The sequence below is a fragment of the Pleurodeles waltl genome, chromosome 8 (assembly GCF_031143425.1).
Source record: "Pleurodeles waltl isolate 20211129_DDA chromosome 8, aPleWal1.hap1.20221129, whole genome shotgun sequence".
Classification (NCBI taxonomy): domain Eukaryota; kingdom Metazoa; phylum Chordata; class Amphibia; order Caudata; family Salamandridae; genus Pleurodeles; species Pleurodeles waltl.
The window spans coordinates 1144933881-1144953784 of NC_090447.1; the positions used below are offsets into that span (position 1 = coordinate 1144933881).

At 47.9% G+C, this 19904-nt stretch overlaps 1 protein-coding gene across 2 annotated transcripts in view; it reads right to left on the bottom strand.

Annotated features, from left to right (window-relative positions):
• Positions 1-19904, bottom strand: part of FNDC3A (fibronectin type III domain containing 3A) — a 1418915-nt gene that overhangs the window by 358667 nt on the left and 1040344 nt on the right. For both annotated transcript variants that reach the window (XM_069205374.1, XM_069205375.1), the window contains one exon: positions 14710-14778. In XM_069205374.1, coding sequence (XP_069061475.1) covers positions 14710-14778 — 69 coding nt within the window. The remainder of the gene's footprint in view (positions 1-14709; positions 14779-19904) is intronic.

Below are 19904 nucleotides of genomic sequence, written 5' to 3' on the forward strand. Positions count from 1 at the left end.
TTCTATATAAAAACCTATTGGCTTGGAGTTTGTCTTTGAGTGTGTGTTCCTCATTTATTGCCTGTGTGTGTACAACAAATGCTTAACGCTACCCTCTGATAAGCCTATTGCTCGACCACACTACCACAAAATAGAGCATTAGAATTATCTAATTTTGCCACTATCTTACCTTTAAGGGGAACCCTTGGACTCTGTGCACACTATTTCTTACTTTGAAATAGTATATATAGAGCCAACTTCCTACAGCAGTACTACGACTGCTACCGTAGTTAGCATCTTCATTATTTTGAGTCCCTATTCCTATATATGATTGCTTTTACTGACTTCCTGGCATGTTCTTTAAAATAATGAAGGAAGAGATCCAAATTCTTTGTTATTGGTAAGTGAAAGTGTGTTAGGTGCTGCTCTTTCCATGACAGTGTAAAATCCGCCAATATCTTCAGGTGGAGAATCGATTGACTGTGCTGCTCGAGGGGAAGGCTTTGGAATAAGATACTCAACCCACTCATTTGTTACAGATCGTGAGTCACAAATCTCACTGTCTTCTTCATCCTCATGAGATGAGTAGAATGTTGGGTCATCCCTAGGAGGCATAGCAATAGGCGTTCTTGGTGTCATTCTCAGAGTAGGTGGCAGCACTGGCTGCAGTGCTTGAGCAGCAGGAGGAGGAGGTTCAGAGGCAGACTGTACTCCTGCCGGCGTTGAGAAACATCAAAGTATCAAGAAGCATACCTTGTAGGTCAGGAACTATGGTTGCTGGTACCTGGATCGTATTTTATGATGGAAGGTAATGTTGAGATTGATGCATAAGCTGATACAGCTGACTACCATATTGATGTCCTTGATACACTGGCTCTTAGTACTCTTCGTCATCTTCCTGGTATTTGACAAGCAGTTCTGATGGACCATCCGAAAGGGACCCCAATCATCATTATCCAAATCATCAACATCTAGCAATTGGCTCGGTGGGAAAGGAGGCACCTTCCTAGGCGAGTTAGGTTCTGGGCGCAGTACCAAAGAGATAGACTGCAGCCTCTTTGACGTCGTTGTCGTTGGGGGTGGCATAGACAGAGATTTGGATACCTTGTCCTTTGAAAAAATAACTTTCTCCTCTAATTGTAAAGATGTTGGTCGGTAGTGATGTCGACAAGGGATTCCATTGCTTCATCAAAGATACGCTCATTGACGGTGCAGTGGTTGTCAACGGCGCCTTCTTCATCGACGGTGTGGCTTTCATTGACGAGAAGTCTTCGTTGACGGTGTGGTGTTTGTAGACCGCATGTCTGTTGACGGTACTGTTGTCATTGACATTGTAGTCATTGTTGATAACGAGGTTGTCATCATAGTTGTCGTCACTGACTCGGTAGTCATCTTTGACAATGCAGTCATCGGCAAGCTGGTCTTCGACAATGTCACAGGAATCATTTTAACTTTCACTGTTGACGATTTTAATGATGTCAACATCGTTGACAATCTGGCTGTCAGCTTTTCTTTTTCATAATTAGTTCAGGAGAGGATTTTAAAGGTTTTATAGATACTACACAGAAGGAGTGACCTGGATTCTGCCACTCCAGCTTGTTCTTCATGAAAGGAGCCTGTAGACGCTTGATGATGAGTCTTTTTGAAGCCCTTTGTCTGTCCTTGAGGTGACCAACTTTGTTATCTTTCCCTCTTCCTAGATCATGGTTGAGAGGTGCCAGAAGTGTCACTGTCCACCTCTTCAGATATGACCACAGTCTTTCTAAAGCAAAATAAGTCCTTCTCTATCTTTAATTGTCTTTGTAGAAAAGATTCTGCATATTTTGCAGTCTTTTACCTAGTGGGAAAATTGAAGGAAAAATAAACATTTTGTGTGTGGATCTTCTGAATGCAGCCTCTTCTTACCACAGGTCTCACAAGATCGAAATAATCCTTTCTGCATCCCTTCTGACGTACTGGAACACAGCTGGAAGTATTCTAGTAGAAAGTCTGAAGAAAACTGAGCAGAGCTCCGAGAGACTGCCTGTCACACAACCTGCAGTAGAAAATCTGAGGGAGGATGCTTCTGCTGGGAGTGTTCGGGAGGGTGCTGTCGCCTAATTGGCTGTTGTTTGGTTCTTTTTAAATGCCCAGTAGGGCAAGAGACAGAACAAAAGTATCAGACAGTTTGGCCTGGACCCGCGTGATTGGGCAAGTGCCTCATCAAACCACAAATTTGTCCCAATGAGAGGCATATGATTTTCGTCAAGGGATGCCTGGCTACCAAGATGGCATCAACCATCTCTGCGGGAAGGTTGAAGGTGTTTAGCTGTCACTGTTCAATCTCCATGCAAGACGGTGGAGTTTGCAGACGCTAAGGAGGAGAACCTGACCCTTCTGTTGAGACAGCAGATCCTCGCAGAAGGGCAGCCTGATGGATACCCTCCATGCCAAGTCGAGAATCACTAGGATGACTTGGGACCAGTCAGTTCTGATCTTCTTGAGAACTCTGGGATGGAAGGTTATCAGCTGAAAGGCATACAGGAGTCCCGCGTTCCACTTGAGGCAGGAAGTGTCTCCGAATTAGACATGCCTTGGAAACTTCAACATGCAGATGTGCTGACATTGAGAATTCTTGGCAGCGGTGAACATGGAGCCAAGATTCCACCCAGTGGCGGAATAAATTTTGTGTCACCTCTGGGTATAACTGCTAATTGTAATCTGCTTACTGCAGACGGCTGAGTTTGTCCCTCCTTGTGTTCAATAAGTCTGTCAGGTGGTTCACCACCAGGAAGATTCCCTGGAAGTCTAGCTATTTCTGGAGGCATAAGGCTATCTCACGTAGTGTAGGAAAGTGCAACTGTTGGCATGGTTATCCCCCTACTTTTTGCTTAGTGTTGATGCCAACTTTGAATGAAAGTATTCTGGGACCCTGCTAACCAGGCCCCGGCAGCAGTGTTCTTTCCCCAAAACGGTACCTTTGTTTCCACAATTGGCACAGCCCTGTCACACAGTTAAAGTCCCTTGTAAAAGGTACCCATGGTACCAAGGGCTTTGTGGCTAGGGAAGGTCTCTAAGGGCTGCAGGATGTATCATGCCACCCTAGGAGACCCCTCACACAGCAAATGCACACTACCTTGCAGCTTGTGTGTGCTGGTGGGGAGAAAAAGACAAAGTCGAGCCATGCCCACAAACCACTGCTGTGGCATAGCTAAGTCACCCCTCTAGCAGGCCTTAAATCCCTAAGGCAGGGTGCACTATACCACAGGTGAGGGCATAGCTGCATGAGCAATATGCCCCTACAGTGCCCAAGTCCATTCTTAGACATTCTAAGTGCAGTGTAGCCATATTGAGTATATGATCTGGGAGTTTGTCATTACAAACTCCACAGCCCTATAATGGCTTCACTGAATACTGGGAAGTTTTGTATCAAACTTTTCAGCACAACAAACCCACACTGGTGCCACTGTGGGATTTATTGAAAAATGCACACAAAGTGAGGGCATCTTAGAGATGCCCCTTGTATGTTAGCCTAACTGCTAGTGTGAGACTGACTGGTCTGTGCCAGCCTGCCATTTTCAGACAAGTTTCTGACCACATGGGGTGAGTGCCTTTGTGCACTCTGTGGTCAGAAACAAAGCCTGTCCTGGGTGGAGGTGCTTTACACCTCCCCCCGCAGGAACTGTAACACCTGGCGGTGAGCCTCAAAAGCTCAAGCCTCGGGTTACAGTGCTCCAGGGCACTCCAGCTAGTGGAGATGCCCGCCCCCCATACAAAGACCCACTTTTGGCGGAAAGTCAGACGGAAAAATTAGGGAAAACAGGGAGGAGTGACCACCCCAGCCAGGACCACCACTGTGTCCAGAGCTGAGGAGACCCCATCCCTGCAGAATCCTCCATCTTGGTTTGGAGGACAGGGACCAATAGTGATAGGAATGTGCCCCCCTTCCCAAAGGGAGTGGGCACAAGGAGGCTGTAGCCACCCTCAGGAATAGTAGCCATTGGCTACTGCCCTCTGACCCCTAAAACGCCCCTCAAACTAGGATTTAAGGGCCCCCCTAAACCCAGCTCAACAGATTCCTGGCGACCTACAAGAAGAAGGACTGCTAAGCTGAAACCCTCAGCAGAGAAGAAGGAAGACAACAACTGGTTCGGTTCCAGCCCTCCTGCCTGTCACCTGCTTCAAAGAACCTGCAAAAAGACCAGCAACGCGTCCAGCTCCAGAGGATTGACCTGCACCCTTAAGGACCAAGAACTCCCAAGGACAGTGGCTCTGTCTAAAGAAACCTACAACCAAGGACTCCCACCTCACTCTAGATGCGTGAGTCTTGACCCCTGTGCACCCGAAGACCACAGCCCATGTCCAGGTGGTCCACCCAGCAAGAGAGGGTCCCCAGGTGATTGTGACCAAGTGCCCACCCTGGGTTGACCTCTCCACCCCTCCAGGACCGCCCCGTAGAAGGAATCCCAAACACCACCCTGACCGCGAAGCTCCGAACGAAGATATCCGACGCCTAAGAGCACACTGTACCTGCAGCCCCCAGGCCTTGGAAAAACTGACCCCGTGCAGCTACGTTCAGCAGGCGGCCCTCCTCCCTGTCCGACCAGTGGTGTGCCCGAGACACCGCCCTCCCCAGGACTCGCCTGCAGCCTCTGGGGGGGTGGGGGAGGTCTCCTCATAGACCAGCATTGGAAACCCGATGTCCTGTTTGCACCCTGCACCCGGACGCCCCGTGCCGCTAAGGGTGTGTGTTTGGTGCCTACTTCTGGCCCCTCCAGTGCTCTTCTAATAGCCCCTGGTCTGTTCTTCAAGTCGTATGTACTTACCTGTTGGTCGACCTGATTCAGAGTACTCCCTGTCTCCATAGGAGCCCACGTTAAATTTGCTCAACTTTGACCTCTGCACTCGGTCGGCTTTGTGGTGCTGGTGGTGGGTGTTTGGGGTTAACTTGAACCCCAACCGGTGGACTTCCTAAAACCTGAAAACTGAAACTAAGTGTTGTACTTACCTGTAAAACGATCTAACATTTCTTCCCCCCAGGAACTGTTTTTGAAAATTGCAGTGTGTCCATTTTTAAAACAGATTATTGGCAATAATTCAAAAAACTGTATTACTTACCTATTTTAAACAAAGCATTATTGATAACTGAGTGAAATACTAATCTATTGAAGTACTTACCTGTAACTTGAATCTTGTGGTTCTAAAAATAAATTAAGAAAATATATTTTTACAATATAAAAAACACTGGTCTGGAGTTGAGTCAGTGAGTGTGTGCTTCTTCTATTTTCTGTGTGTGTACAACAAATACTTTCCACTACCCACTGATAAGCCTAACTGCTTGACCACACTACCATAAAAGAGAGCATTAGTATTATCTACTTTAGCCTCTGTTAAGCCACAGGGGAACCCCTGGGTTCTTAGCACACTATGGGGGTCATTCTGACCTTGGCCAAGGTACCGCCGTCAGAACACCGCACCGCGGTCGAAAGACCGCGGCGGTGATTCTGACATTTGCCCTGGGCTGGTGGGCGGCCGCCAAAAGACCGCCCGCCAGCCCAGGGCAAATCAACCTTCCCACTAGGATGCCGGCTCAGAATTGAGCCGGCGGAGTGGGAAGGTGCGACGGGTGCAGTTGCACCCGTCGCGTATTTCAGTGTCTGCTGGGCAGACACTGAAATACTTTTTGGGGCCCTCTTACGGGGGCCCCTGCCGTGCCCATGGCATTGGCATGGGCACAGCAGGGGCCCCCAGGGGCCCCGCGGCACCCCCTACCGCCATCCTGTTCATGGCGGGAGAGCCGCCATGAACAGGATGGCGGTAGGGGGTGTCAGAATCCCCATGGCGGCGGAGCGCGCTCCGCCGCCATGGAGGATTCAGACAGGCAGCGGAAAGTCGGCGGTACACCGCCGACTTTCCGTTTCTGGCCGCGGCTGAACCGCCGCGGTCAGAATGCCCAGCGGTGCACCGCCAGCCTGTTGGCGGTGCTACCGCCGACCTCCGCCATGGCGGTAATTACCGCCATGGTCAGAATGACCCCCTATATCTCACTTTGATATAGTATATACAGAGCCAGCTTCCTACACATAGGGTCTGTGACCTTACTCACTCTGTTTGTTGGAATTTCACATGACCCTGGTGTTGTTAATGAGCACCTGTACCAACCTCCATTTGATGGCTGGTAGAAAGGCTATCATTGCCAAGCAGATGACTCCCAGCTCCAGAAGGTTGATATGGAGATGGGACTCCACCGGAGACAAGAGGCCTCTGATCTCCACCACTCACAGGTGGCCGCCCTAGCACAGAAGTAATGATTCATTCACCAGTATCAACCCTAGGTGGGGAAGGAAGAGGGGTCTGCCGCTGACTTAACTGTGGTCCAGTAGCCACCATCGCAGCTCTTTCCCAGTCTCCTTTGAATTCTGGATGTGGGTGGAGAGGTCACCTTGATGTTGGACCCACTGGGACTTCAGATCCCACTGCAGAGTCCACATATTCCACCTGGCATGATCGACCTGCTTCGGAGGGCAGACCTGGGGGTTTAGGAGAGCACCAGGGGGGCCACAGGTCAGCACCAAACACACACCCTCAGCGGCGCAGCAGAGGCCAGGTGCAGGGTGCAAACTTAGCATCAGGCTCCCAATGCTTTTGAATAGGGGAACCCTGGGGGTCACAAGTAGCCTGCAGGCTGGGTCCAGGAGTGAGGTTCAGGGTTGAGATCCCCAAGGCGAGGGGGCTGCGGGTGCAGGGTACCTTTTGTAATCTGGTATCTTTGTCCGGCTCCTTCACAGGCAGGAGGTTCTCTGGATTTAGTCTGCAGGCATCGTCGTGTTAGTCGGGAGGTGTCAAGCTATGGTAGTCACTAGGTCAGAATCGCCTGTTGACCTGCTCCAGACCGGTGGGCCACCTGGACACGGGCCGTGGGCGTAGGGTGCAGAGTGGGCAGGGCACACGGATCTAGGGCGGTTCTGGAGTCCTTTGCTGGAGTTTCTTTGTGGAAAGGGCCACTTTCCTCTGAAGATCTTGGTCCTCTGGTGGGCAGCAGCCTTCTTGGGGCTTTTAAGAGTTCATGGGTCCTGCAGAATGCGTCACCTTTTTGTAGCAGGGGCTTCAGAAGCTGGAGACAGGCCTTTAGGGCTAGGGCCAAAGCAGTTGGTGTCTTCAGTCCTCTCTGCTTAGCAGTCCTTCTTTATTCTTGTTGTCTTCTTGAGGTTCCAGGAATCTGACAAGCTAGGTTCAGGCGTGCCCCTAAATACTAGATTCAAGGGCATTACAGGGGTCAGAAGGCAGTAGCCAATGGCTACTGTTCTTGAGGGTGGCTACACACTCCCTTTGGGGAGGGAGGCACAGTGGTCCCTGTCCTCCAAACCAAGATGGAGGATTCTGCTGGGATGGGGTCACTTCAGATCTGGACACCTTAGGGGTGGTCCTAGCTGAAGAGGTCACTCCTCCTTGTTTTTCCTAATTTTCCCACCAGACTTGCCGCCAAAAGTGGGGCTTTGTCCGGTGGGCGAGCTTCTCCACTAGCTGGAGTGCCCTGTGGCACTGTAACAGGAGGCCTGAGCCTTTAAGGCTCACCGCCAAGTGTTACCGTTCCTGCAAGGGGGGAGGTGTGAAGCACCTCCACCCAGAGCAGGCTTTGTATCTGACAAAAAAGCCCTCACCCCATGGGGTCAGAAAGTCACCTTTTAGTGGCAGGCTGGCAAACATGATGCACAGAAGGCATCCATGTCAACTAGAAAAAACCAGAACTCTTGCTGTTGACTCAGGGTACAAGACAGACTTGGCAGGCCCCTGGGATTTCCTTGATTCTCTGCAATAGTTATTTGGCTACTTGTTAAATAAGAAAACAAGTTACTTACCTGTAACTACAGTTATCCAGTATTGGTATCTTTCATAAATTCACATGCTTGAATCATCCCCGTCGTCGAAGTGGGAGTCCCACGGTACATAAAATAGCAATAAATAATAAATAAAAAATGTTTGCCATAGGCTATAATGGAGTCAGAACTTGCTCATATAGCCTATCCATGTCCGTTTGTGAAAGGACCCAAACCTGCCTGCTGTCCAATCAGGCACCATCACCCTCTAGAACCTTCTCCAGAGAAGCTCCCTTCCTCAGATTTTCCAGCACGAGAGTGAAAAATTAAAACCTGAGAGGAATGCGAGCATCAAAGGGGAGGCGGGTGGGTCGCATGTGAATTTATGAAAGATACCAATACTGGATAACTGTAGTTACAGGTAAGTAACTTGTTTTCTTATCCAGTATTGGATCTTTCATAAATTCACATGCTTGAATCTGAATAGACAGCAGTATGGTTGATAAACATTGTATCCAGCGTGGGTGGAGGGTGCGAGCATGAAGACCCTCTATCTCAATTATAGTTAATAATAATCATAATAATAATAACATTTATAGAAAACTCATATATTTCTGAGCGTGAGTTACGAAGGAATACAGATACATACACTTTAGATATTTCACCAGGAAGCACAATAGAAACATGGTTATCTGCATCTTAAACCATATGACTATAACTAAGGAAAGGTCTCACCTTAATGAAAGAGATGGCGTAGCACAGCTTGTCCTACTAGAGAGTCTGTTCTTTGTGATGACTCCAAACAATAGTGCTGCGTAAAGGAGTGCGTGGTTTTCCATGTCGCAGCCTGGCAAATTTTTTCAAGGGCAATCCCTTGGAACAAAGCAGCCGATGTGGAGACTGCTCTTGTAGAGTGGGCTCTCGGGCGTCTAGTCAATGGTTTTCCTGCCTTGGTGTGACAAAATTGGATTGTGGAAGAAATCCATCGGGCTATAGTGGCCTTGGTTACTCCTGTTCCCTGACGTCCCAGAGAATAAGATACTAGGAGTTGGTCTGATTTCCTGATGTTCTTGGTACTTTGCAGGTAAAGTTTTAGGCATCGTTTAATGTCCAAAGAATGGAGAGTTCTCTCTGCTATCGTAGTAGGGTTTGGAAAAAAGGTTCGTAGAATAACTGGTTCATTGAGGTGGAACGAAGATGGAACTTTGGGAATATATCTGGGATTGGTTCGGAGCATAACGAAATCCTCAGAAAAAACTAGAAAGGGTTCTTTAGTAGTGAACGCTTGTATATCACTGACTCTTCTGGTAGAGGTGAGAGCGAGCAATGTTGACACTTTCCAGGTGATGTACTTGAGTTCAGCTCTATGGATGGGTTCAAAAGGGGCTTTCATGAGCTGGGAGAGAACAATATTAAGGTGCCACTCTGGCGGAGGTAAGCGAACTGGAGGAAAGGTGCGGAACAGCCCTTTCATAAACTGTTTGATGACTCTGGTTGAACCAATAGACGGCATGTTAGCCGATCGTCTGTAAGAGGCTATAGCTGCTAGGTGAATCTTGACTGATGCATAGGAAAGACCAGCTTTGGAAAGGGAGAGCAGGTAAGGAAGAATTTGCTCAGGATTGATTTGAAATGGGTGAAAATTGTTCTGAGAACACCAAACACAGAACCTCTTCCATTTTAATTTGTATGTCTTATTCGTGCTCTCCGCTCGCGCTTTAGATAATATGAGCCTACATTCTTGGTCGATGTTCATATCTTGGAACTCTCCGAACTCAGGAGCCAAGCATGCAAGTGCAGTGAAGTTGGGTCGGGATGTAAGATGAGACCCTGATTCTTCGATAGAAGATTGTGGTTGCAAGGGAGACGGACTGGATTGGCTATTGACCGGAGGAGGAGCTCCGTGTACCAGTACTGCCTCGGCCACTTGGGGGCTATGAGAATGATCTTGCAGCCTTCGGTCTTCATTTTCCTGAGGAGTCTGGGAATCAGTGGAATGGGGGGAAAAGCGTATGCAAAGATCCCGGACCATCTTATCAAAAGAGCATTTCCCCACGACCCCGGGAGTGGGTATCGACTGGCGTAAAACTGGCATTTGGCGTTCAGGTTGGTGGCGAACAGGTCTAGGATCGGCTGACCCCATCGTTTAAAAATGCTCTCGATTATGGTCTGGTTGAGTTCCCACTCGTGACAGTTGTCGTCTGTCCTGCTGAGAGAGTCCGCTAGAGCATTGTTGACCCCCGCCAGGTGCTCTGCCCTGAGGCGGACGTTGTTCCGTGTGAGCCAGTTCCAGAGAGACTGAGCTTCCCTTGAGAGGGAGAGGGATCTTGTTCCTCCCTGCTTGTTGATGTAGAACATGCTTGTTGTGTTGTCTGTTCTGACTAACACTGATGATCCTGCGATGTGTGGCAGAAAAGCTTTGAGCGTAAGATGAATCGCCTTCAGTTCTAACAGATTTATGTGCATCTCTTTTTGGAGCTTGGACCATCTGCCTTGAATGCGCATGTCCTGTAAGTGGCCTCCCCATCCTTCCAGGGAGGCGTCCGTGGTGATAACGAAATCTGCTACTGGTGCCAGAAAGGTTAGACCGTGGGAGAGGTGGTTGATGTGGGACCACCATTCTAACGTCTGCCGAATCCTTGATGTCATAGTTATTAAATCGTCGAAGGATCCTTGTGACTGGGTCCATTGGAGTTGTAGTTCTTCTTGTAGAGGTCTCATCTTGAGTCTTGCCAGCGGTACTAGGACTATGGCTGAGGAAATCATGCCCAGAAGCGATTTGAATAGTCGTACTGAAACAAACTTTCTTGCGGAGATTGTGACAGCCAATTGGGTCAGCTTCTGCTGCCTTGCTAGGGTAAGATATGCCTTGTTTTGGATAGTGTCCAATTCTGCTCCCAGGAAAACTCTCCTGCGTGCGGGGAACACAACTGACTTTTGTAGGTTCACTGTTAGACCCAAACTGTTGAATAGTCTTAGGCAGGCATCTGTGGCTTTTGAGGCTAGTAGAGATGACGGAGCTTTTATGAGCCAGTCGTCCAGGTAAGGGAACACCTGGAAACCCTTGCTTCTGAGGGAGGCTGCGACTGGGGCAAGGCATTTCGTGAAGATTCTCTGAGCTGATCTGAGGCCAAATGGCAGGACTCTGAATTGATAATGGGCACCGGCTACTGTAAAACGGAGATATTTGCGATGTTTTTGGTGTATTGGAACGTGGAAGTAGGCGTCCTGGAGATCTAAGGTTGTCATAAAATCTCCAGGATTCAAGAGGTGCAAGATATCTGACAATGTGATCATCCTGAAGGATTGTTTCCGAAGGAACTTGTTGAGCTTACTGAGGTCTAATATAGGACGCCACTCTCCAGACTCCTTCCTTATGAGGAAAAAACAGGAGTAGAATCCGAGACCTCGTTGCTGCAGAGGAACTGCCTCTATAGCCCCTTTGGCCAGAAGGCTGAAGACTTCCGCTTGAAGCAGAAGAAGGTGGAGAGATCTGCCTGATGTTGGTGGGTGAAGCTGTGGCTTTTCTGTGAACTCCAGGGTATGACCTCTTGTCACTATATCTAGCACCCACTTGTCCGATGTTATCTTCTTCCACTCTTGGATGAAGTTGGAAATGTTTGCTCCTATTTGTTGATGTTGCGGGCATTGAGGGAGCATAGCCGGTGCCGGTGGAAAATCATTGCTTTCTGGGTTGATCTCTGGATTGTGAACCCTGTCTTCGTTTCCCTCCCTGTCTGGTATAGGAGGCAGTCGATGATTGCCTGTACTGCTGATGGTATGAAGGCCTGTACTGGGATTGCTGGTACTGTCTATGAAAGGAACCTCGAAATGAGGTGAAACCTCTCCCTCTAGCCCCTCGAAAGGGCTGCTTCCTGTACTGTAGGGTACCCAGGGACTTGGCCGTGTCTGTGTCCGTCTTAATGGTTTGAAGTGCGTCATCCACATGTTTGCCAAACAAAGATTCCCCATCGTAAGGCATGTCTAGAATTCGGGACTGCACTTCTGGTCTAAAGGATGTGGCCTTGAGCCAACCTTGTCGTCGTAAAACAGCGGCGCCCGCTAGTTGGCGGAAACCAGTAGAGGCTATGTCCAGAGGGCAGTCAATAATCTCTTCCGACGCACGCTCACCTTCCTGTAGGATCTTTCGTGCCTCTTCTTGCTTATTTTCTGGGATGAGGTCCAGGAAAGGTTGCATGTCGAACCACATTTGACGATCATATCGGCCTAAAATTGCTAATGAATTCGCTGCCCTGACAGTGATTGCAGACATTGAGGAGAATCTCTTGCCTATATTATCCAGTCTGCGACCTTCCTTGTCTGGAGGAGTGGAGATAGGCGTTGATGGATTTTTGGAGCGCCTTTGAGCAGCCTGTGAGATGACCGAATCAGGCCTTGGATGGCCAGTAAGGCATGCCGGAGAATCTTGGGTCGCCTTATATTTTTTATCCAGTTTTTGTGGAACTGGAGGAACAGTAGCCGGATTCCGCATAATCTTTGTGCCCTTGCTCCAAATGTAATCAATAATCGGAATGGACCGTATCGACTTCCGTGATTGCTCTTTGAAATCATGCAGGAAACATTCCGATTGGGAGACAGATGTTGGTAGGTGGAAACGTACTGCGGCTCTGTCCATAAGATTATGGAAACCACCTATGTCCTCAGGCGGAGAATCAGAGGGGCGAGGAGGTGGTGGAGAAGGAGTGGGGGCCAAATAATCATCCCATTCCTCTGTAGGATGTTGTGGAGTAGAAATTTCTCCTTCTTCTTGTTCTTCTTCCCCTGAAGTGGAACCTTCATCTCTGGGGGGTGCAGCTAACACCGAGTGTGATGTTGATCTTGGAGTAGCTGGAGGAGGAGGAGCATTACCTGGCGTCACCGTAGAGACCGGCGCCGGTGGTTGAACTTCCGCTGGAAACCTTCTCCTATAATCCTGAAGCATGGATTGTAAATCCTGGATTAAGGAGGAAGGCATTTCTACGGTGTCTCTGTGTTGAGGATCCCATGTTTCATAGTATTGGTCCTGATGAGAGTAGTATGGTTGATACTGTTCATACTCGTTCTCTTCATCGTCGTCTTGATATTTGACATGGAGCTGCAAAGGGCTATGTGCATCTCCAAAAGGACCTTCGTCCGATTCCTCCCAGTCAAGAAGATGACTGGGTAGTAAAGCCGACACCTTGTTTGGAGATGTGTCGTTTGGATAAACGTCCTGTGCAGGTAGACTTCTGATGCTGATCATGGCTCGGAGAGCTGGAGACCTGGAAGAGGTAGGAATGGCCTCAACGTGTCCACTAGGCATCACTGCTGTCAATGGCGTGAAAGTTGATGCAGCCGTGGATGGTGCAGATTTTTCCGTCGACGGTGGTCTCGACAATGATTTTGCCGACGATGATTTTGCTGACGCTGATTTAGTCGATGGTAGTGTCGTCGACGGTAGTGTCGTCGACGGTAGTTTCTTTGACCCCGTCGATGGCGATAGCGCCGATGAGAATGACGTCGCTGAGGTTATAGTCGACGGGGCAGTCGTCGACGGTGCCGATGGAGTCTGGAGAGAAGGGATCGGACCCCTTACCGTCGATGTTAGGGTTGTCGACGCTGACGACGGTCTCGTCGACGATGAAGTGGAGACGGTAGATGTAGATACCGTCGTCGTCGTCACGGTCGTCGACGGTGTTGTCGTCGTTGTTCTAATTTTCAGAGTCATTTTTCCAGAAGTGGAAGGCTCTGAAGAAGGAGATAGATGGTAAGAATCCTTCTTTTGAAGAGGAGAGGAAGGCTCAGAGGAGACTGAAGTCTGTAAGCCCTTCCCATGATGAGATTTCTGCCTCTTTCTGGATTTCTCTATGTGGCCTAGGTCCTCAGATCTGGACCTTTTATGTGGCCTCTCTGACCCACTCTCCTCACCTGAAGTACAGGATTTGGCCTGTAACCATGTCAGGAGTCTGCCCTCCCGGTCTCTGAGGGTCTTTGTGGAGAAGGTGCGACATATTTTGCAATCCTTAACCTGATGTTGTGGGTAGAGACAGTACAGACATTCTTTATGTGGGTCATCCACATGGAGCCTTTTCTTCCCACAGGTCTTGCAAGGGCGGAAAAGGCCTTTTCTAGAAGAATCTGACATATTTGAAGCTTTCTTGAGAGAAAATCTCTGAAGTAGAAGAAAAAACTGAGCAGAGCTCAGGGAGACTCCCTTCACACGACGTGCAGTAGAAAATCTGAGGAAGGGAGATTCTCTGGAGAAGGTTCTAGAGGGTGATGGTGCCTGATTGGACAGCAGGCAGGTTTGGGTCCTTTCACAAAAGGACATGGATAGGCTATATGAGCAAGCTCTGACTCCATTATAGCCTATGGCAAAAAAAAAATATTTATTATTTATTGCTATTTTATGTACCGTGGGACTCCCACTTCGACGACGGGGATGATTCAAGCATGTGAATTTATGAAAGATCCAATACTGGATAATTTAGTGTACACACGTCTGCGCACACACACACTTCCCTGAGTAGTGTTACTGAGCCAATGCCAACCACTTTCATATCCGATCACCTCTGTGGAATTTCCTGTTTGAGCACCAAACTGAGTTACATGTGACAGCAGGACTGCGATTGATATTCTGATGTTCCCTAAAGCCTGTCTGGTCTACATATCCATAATAGAATAAAAATGGAAGTGAAAAAAACAATGCTGAACATGAGAATTGTGTGTGTGATATGTAAATGAATTGTGACATATGTTTTTATGCTTCATAGTTATTGGAGCGTTAATGCATCTCCCTTTAGATATACCTGTACAATGGCTATTTAATGTATAATTGTTGTATATTTAATGAGACACCCAAATATTATCACATTGTTCATTAAATATGTACAGCTGAAATAAGTCAGAAATAAAACAAAAATATTAAAATCAAACCTTGTAAATTCACTCTTACCACTGGTGCCTTCAGCCATTTCAACGATATATGCGGTTATTGATGATCCCCCAGAATCTTTAGGAGGCTCTAAAGGAAAGATAAATAGATTAAACAAAATACATTTTATTGGACTAGATGTTTACTATTGCTAGATTGAATCACAACCGTTAACAAATAGGTTTTAACAGAATCTTTAGATGTATAACTTTTCCTACCCAATGAGAATTTGGCTCAGTAATACGGTACCAAGAAGTGGTCTAAAGTGAGGAATTTGCACATATAGTTTTCTCTATATTTCACATGAAAGTGTGGTAACATACCTTACAACTTTTCTAGCCCATGTTAGCTGAGAGACCAACAGCAGGACAATTACATCTGATCCTATTTTGAACATGCCTCAATGCGACCAACCTTTAGTGCTTATACTTCACCTTCTTCTGTTTGTGAACAACATGTGGCAGACCACAACATTGGTTTTTACTCTGTTTGACATATAACAACATTATGTACTTTTTTCTCCATATATATACTTTTTTCCAGCAAGTATAAAAGAGATCACTTTACAAGTATCAAAGTCAATTGTGTCTCTTGTGAGAATGTTCTATAACGAGTGGGAGTGCAAAACGGCATCTTGCCTGGTAGAACACTCATCATATACTGATAAAAGGGCAATCATCAGCCTGTCTTCTGTTAATTGGCACCAACACAAGGCTAGTATCTTACCTACTTCATTGAAGTGTTGGCCTGGTCAACAACTAAATATGGAAAATGTTTTGAGTGTTTGAGTGAGCCCTTTTAAGTAAGGCATCACTAAAGGTGATTTGAATATTACAGACTGACTAAGAAAATAAAGAAACGCTGAAGGGGCCTACATATAACCTTTAAATGCCTATTGGAAAACCTTGCCAGGCTTAAGACAACACAAACAAAAGAACATCAGACAATTATGCCTGTAGTGGGTCAACCTGCTTTTACTCCCCCCAGGAAAGAAATCAAGTCCAAAAGTCTGAATATACATACTTAGAAGAAGGAGCGTGGGCAGCCAGAATGTCATTCACACTCTTACTAGAGATCTAAACCTATCAGCTGGATCTGCTTGATCTCTTGTCCCTGGAGGTGTAAATTGTGGAGGTTCAGGTTTAGCACTATTGCTGGGCAGCTGATCCTGCCGAAGAGGTAGTCAAAGTGGAGGGTTAGTGCTCATTGTAAGGAAATGCCTCCTTGGCATTGTTACCCCCTAAATCTTTGCCTTTGCTGATGCTGAGTTTTGATTGAAAGTGTACTGGGACCCTGCTAACCAGGCCCCAGGACCAGTGTTCTTTCCCTAAACTGTACCTTTGTCTCCACAACTGGCACAACCCTGGCACTCAGGTAAGTCCCTTGTAACTGGTACCCCTGGTACCAAGGGCCCTGATGCCAGGGAAGGTCTCTAAGGGCTGCAGCATGTCTTATGCCACCCTGGGGACCCCTCGCTCAGCACATGCACACTGCTTCACAGCTTGTGTTTGCTGGTGGGGAGAAAAAGACTAAGTCGACAAGGCACTCCCCTCAGAGTGCCATGCCAACCTCACACTGCCTGTGGCATAGGTAAGTCACCCCTCTAGCAGGCCTTACAGCCCTAAGGCAGGGTGCACCATACCACAGGTGAGGGCACATGTGCATGGGCACTATGCCCCTACAGTGTCTAAGCAATACCTTAGACAATGTAAGTGCAGGGTAGCCATAAGAGTATATGGTCTGGGAGTTTATCAAACACGAACTCCACAGTTCCATAATGGCTACACTGAAATCTGGGAAGTTTGGTATCAAACTTTTCAGCACAATAAATGCACACTGATGCCAGTGTGCAATTTCTTGTAACATACACCCAGAGGGCATCTTAGAGATGCCCCCTGAATACCAATCCGACTTCTAGTGTAGACTGACCAGTTTCTGCCAGCCTGCCACACACCAGACATCTTGCTGGCCACATGGGGAGAGTGCCTTTGTCACTCTGTGGCCAGGAACAAAGCCTGTACTGGGTGGAGGTGCTTCCCACCTTCCCCTGCAGGAACTGAAACCCCTGGCGGTGAGCCTCAAACGCTCACCCCTTTTGTTACAGCGCCCCAGGGCATACCAGCTAGTGGAGATGCCCGCCCCTCGGCCACTGCCCCCACTTTTGGCGGCAAGGCTGGAGGAGATAATGAGAAAAACAAGGAGTCGTCACCCACCAGTCAGGACAGCCCCTAAAGTGTCCTGAGCTGAGGTGACCCCTACCTTTAGAAATCCTCCATCTTGAGTTTGGAGGATTCCCCCAATAGGATTAAGGATGTGCCCCCCTCCCCACAGGGAGGATGCACCAAGAGGGTGTAGCCACCCTCAAGGACAGTAGCAATTGGCCCAGACCTAAACACACTGCTGACCTACAAGCCTGCAGAGAAGGACGAAGACGACAACTGCTTTGGCCCCAGCCCTACCAGCCTGTCTCCAACTTCGAAAACCTGCAACCAGCGACGCATCCGAAAGGGACCAGCGACCTCTGAAGCCTCACAGGGCTGCCCTGGACTAAAGGACCAAGAAACTCCTGTGAACAGCAGCCCTGTTCAAAACCAGATACTTCTTTGCAACAAAGAAGCAACTTTCCAAGACTGCATGTTTTCCGCCGGAAGCGTGAGACTTCTCACTCTGCATCCGACGCCCCCGGCTCGAGATTCAGAGAACCAACACCTCAGGGTGGACTCCCTGGCGAATACGAGCCAGTGAGTAACCAGAGACGACCCCCCTGAGCCCCCACAGTGACGCCTGCAGAGAGAATCCAGAGGCTCCCCCTGACCGGGACTGTCTGTAACAAGGGAACCGACGCCTGGAACCAACACTGCACCCGCCGCCCCCAGGACCTGAAGGAACCGAACTTCAGCGCAGGAGTGACCCCCAGGCGACCCTCTACCTAGCCCAGATGGTGGCTATCCCGAGAAGCCCCCTCTGTGCCTACCTGCACCGCTAGAGTGACCCCCGGGTCTCTCCATTGTTTTCTACCTGAAACCAGACGCCTGCTTTGCACACTGCACCCGGCCGCCCCTGTGCCGCTGAGGGTGTGTTTTGTGTGCCTACTTGTGTCCCCCCCAGTGCTCTACAAAACCCCCTGGTCTGCCCCCCCGAGGACGCAGGTACTTACCTGCTGGCAGACTGGAACCGGAGCACCCCTGTTCTCCATAGGCACCTATGTGTTTTGGGCACCTCTTTGACATCTGCACCTGACTGGCCCTGAGCTGGTGTGGTAACTTTGGGGTCGCCTTGAACCCACAAAGGTGGGCTGCCTATGCACCAGAACTGAGACTTGTAAGTGTTTTACTTACCTCTTAATCTAACCTTTACTTACCTCCCCCAGGAACTGTTGATTTTTGCACTGTGTCCACTTTGAAAATAGCTTATTGCCATTTTCACAAAGACTGTATATGGTATTGCTTTTATTCAAAGTTCCTAAAGTATCTAAGTGAAGTACCTTGCATTTAAAGTGTTTAATGTAAATCTTGAACCTGTGGTTCTTAAAACAAACTAAGAAAATATATTTTTCAATATAAAAACGTATTGGCCTGGAGTAAGTCTTTGAGTGTGTGTTCCTCATTTATTGCCTGTGTGTGTATAATAAATGCTTAACACTACCCTCTGATAAGCCTACTGCTCGACCACACTACCACAAAATAGAGCATTCGAATTATCTACTTTTGCCACTATCTTACCATCTAAGGGGTACCCTTGGACTCTGTGCACACTATTTCTTACTTTGAAATAGTATATACAGAGCCAACTTCCTACACTGGTGGATCAGCGGTGGGGTCTAAGACTTTGCATTTGCTGGACTACTCAGCCAATACCTGATCACACAACTAAATTCCAAAAATTGTCATTAGAAACTGATTTTTGCAAATTGAGCTATTTTTCTAGATTTTTAAAAGTCCTGCTAGGGCTAGGGCCTTGTGTAAGTCCCTGTTAGCATTTCTTTTAGACTTTAAAAGTTTTGTAAAAGTTTGGATTAAATTCTAGAAATAGTTTTAGATTCTTAAAAAGTATCCCAACTTTTAGAAAAGTAATGTCGAGCACAGAAGAGACGGTGGTGGAACTCAACCTCACCCTTACCTGAATCTAGGGATGTCAGAGTTAAGGACTCTCTGTAAACTAAAAAATATAAAGACTGGGTCAAACCCTACCAAAGTTGAGCTCCAGGAGCTTTTGGCAGAGTTTGCAAGAGACCACCCCTCTGAGGATAACCCTATAGAGGGGGAAGCTAGTGAGCAGGAGGATGATTCCCTTCCTCCTGTCCTAGTTAGGGAGGCCAGGGTCCCTCAAACCCTGACTCCACAAGTGATAGTCAGAGATACTGGTTCTTCCACAGGGGAGTCCAGTAACTCTGGAAGCATTGAGGGCAGCATTAATGAAGATGACCTCCTGTTAGCCAGGATGGTCAAAAGATTGGCTTTGGAGACAGCTCCTAGCCATGGGGAGGGAAAGACAAGAGATGGGTTTAGCTCCCATCAATGGCGGCAGCAACATACATAGGGTCAGAGAAAGTACTGGCATGCTAAAAATCCCCAAAGGACTTGTACCAAAATATGAAGATGGTGATGACATCACCAAATGGTTCACAGCTTTTGAGAGGGCTTGTGCAACCAGAAAAGTAAACAGATCTCACTGGGGTGCTCTCCTTTGGGAAATGTTCACTGGAAAGTGTAGGGATAGACTCCTCACACTCTCTGGTAAAGATGCAGAATCCTATGACCTCATGAAGGCTACCCTGATTGAGGGCTTTGGATTCTCAACCAAGGAGTACAGGATTAGGTTCAGGGGGGCTCAAAAATCCTCGAGCCAGACCTGGGTTGATTTTGTTGACTTCTCAGTCAAAACACTAGATGGTTGGATTAATGGCAGTGGTGTAAATGATTATGATGGGCTGTATAACCTGTTTATGAAGGAACATCTTTTAAGTAATTGTTTCAATGATAAACTGCATCACCATCTGGTAGACCTAGGTCCAATTTCTCCCCAAGAATTGGGAAAGAAGGCAGACCACTGGGTCAAGACAAGGGTGACCAAGACTTCCACAGGGGGTGACCAAAAGAAAGGGATCACAAAGCCTTCCCAGGGGAGGAGTGTTGAGACATCCAAGGGAAAAAGTAAAGAGTCTTCTACAGGGCCCCAAAAACCTGCATAGGACAGTGGGTCCAAAGCCTCTTCAC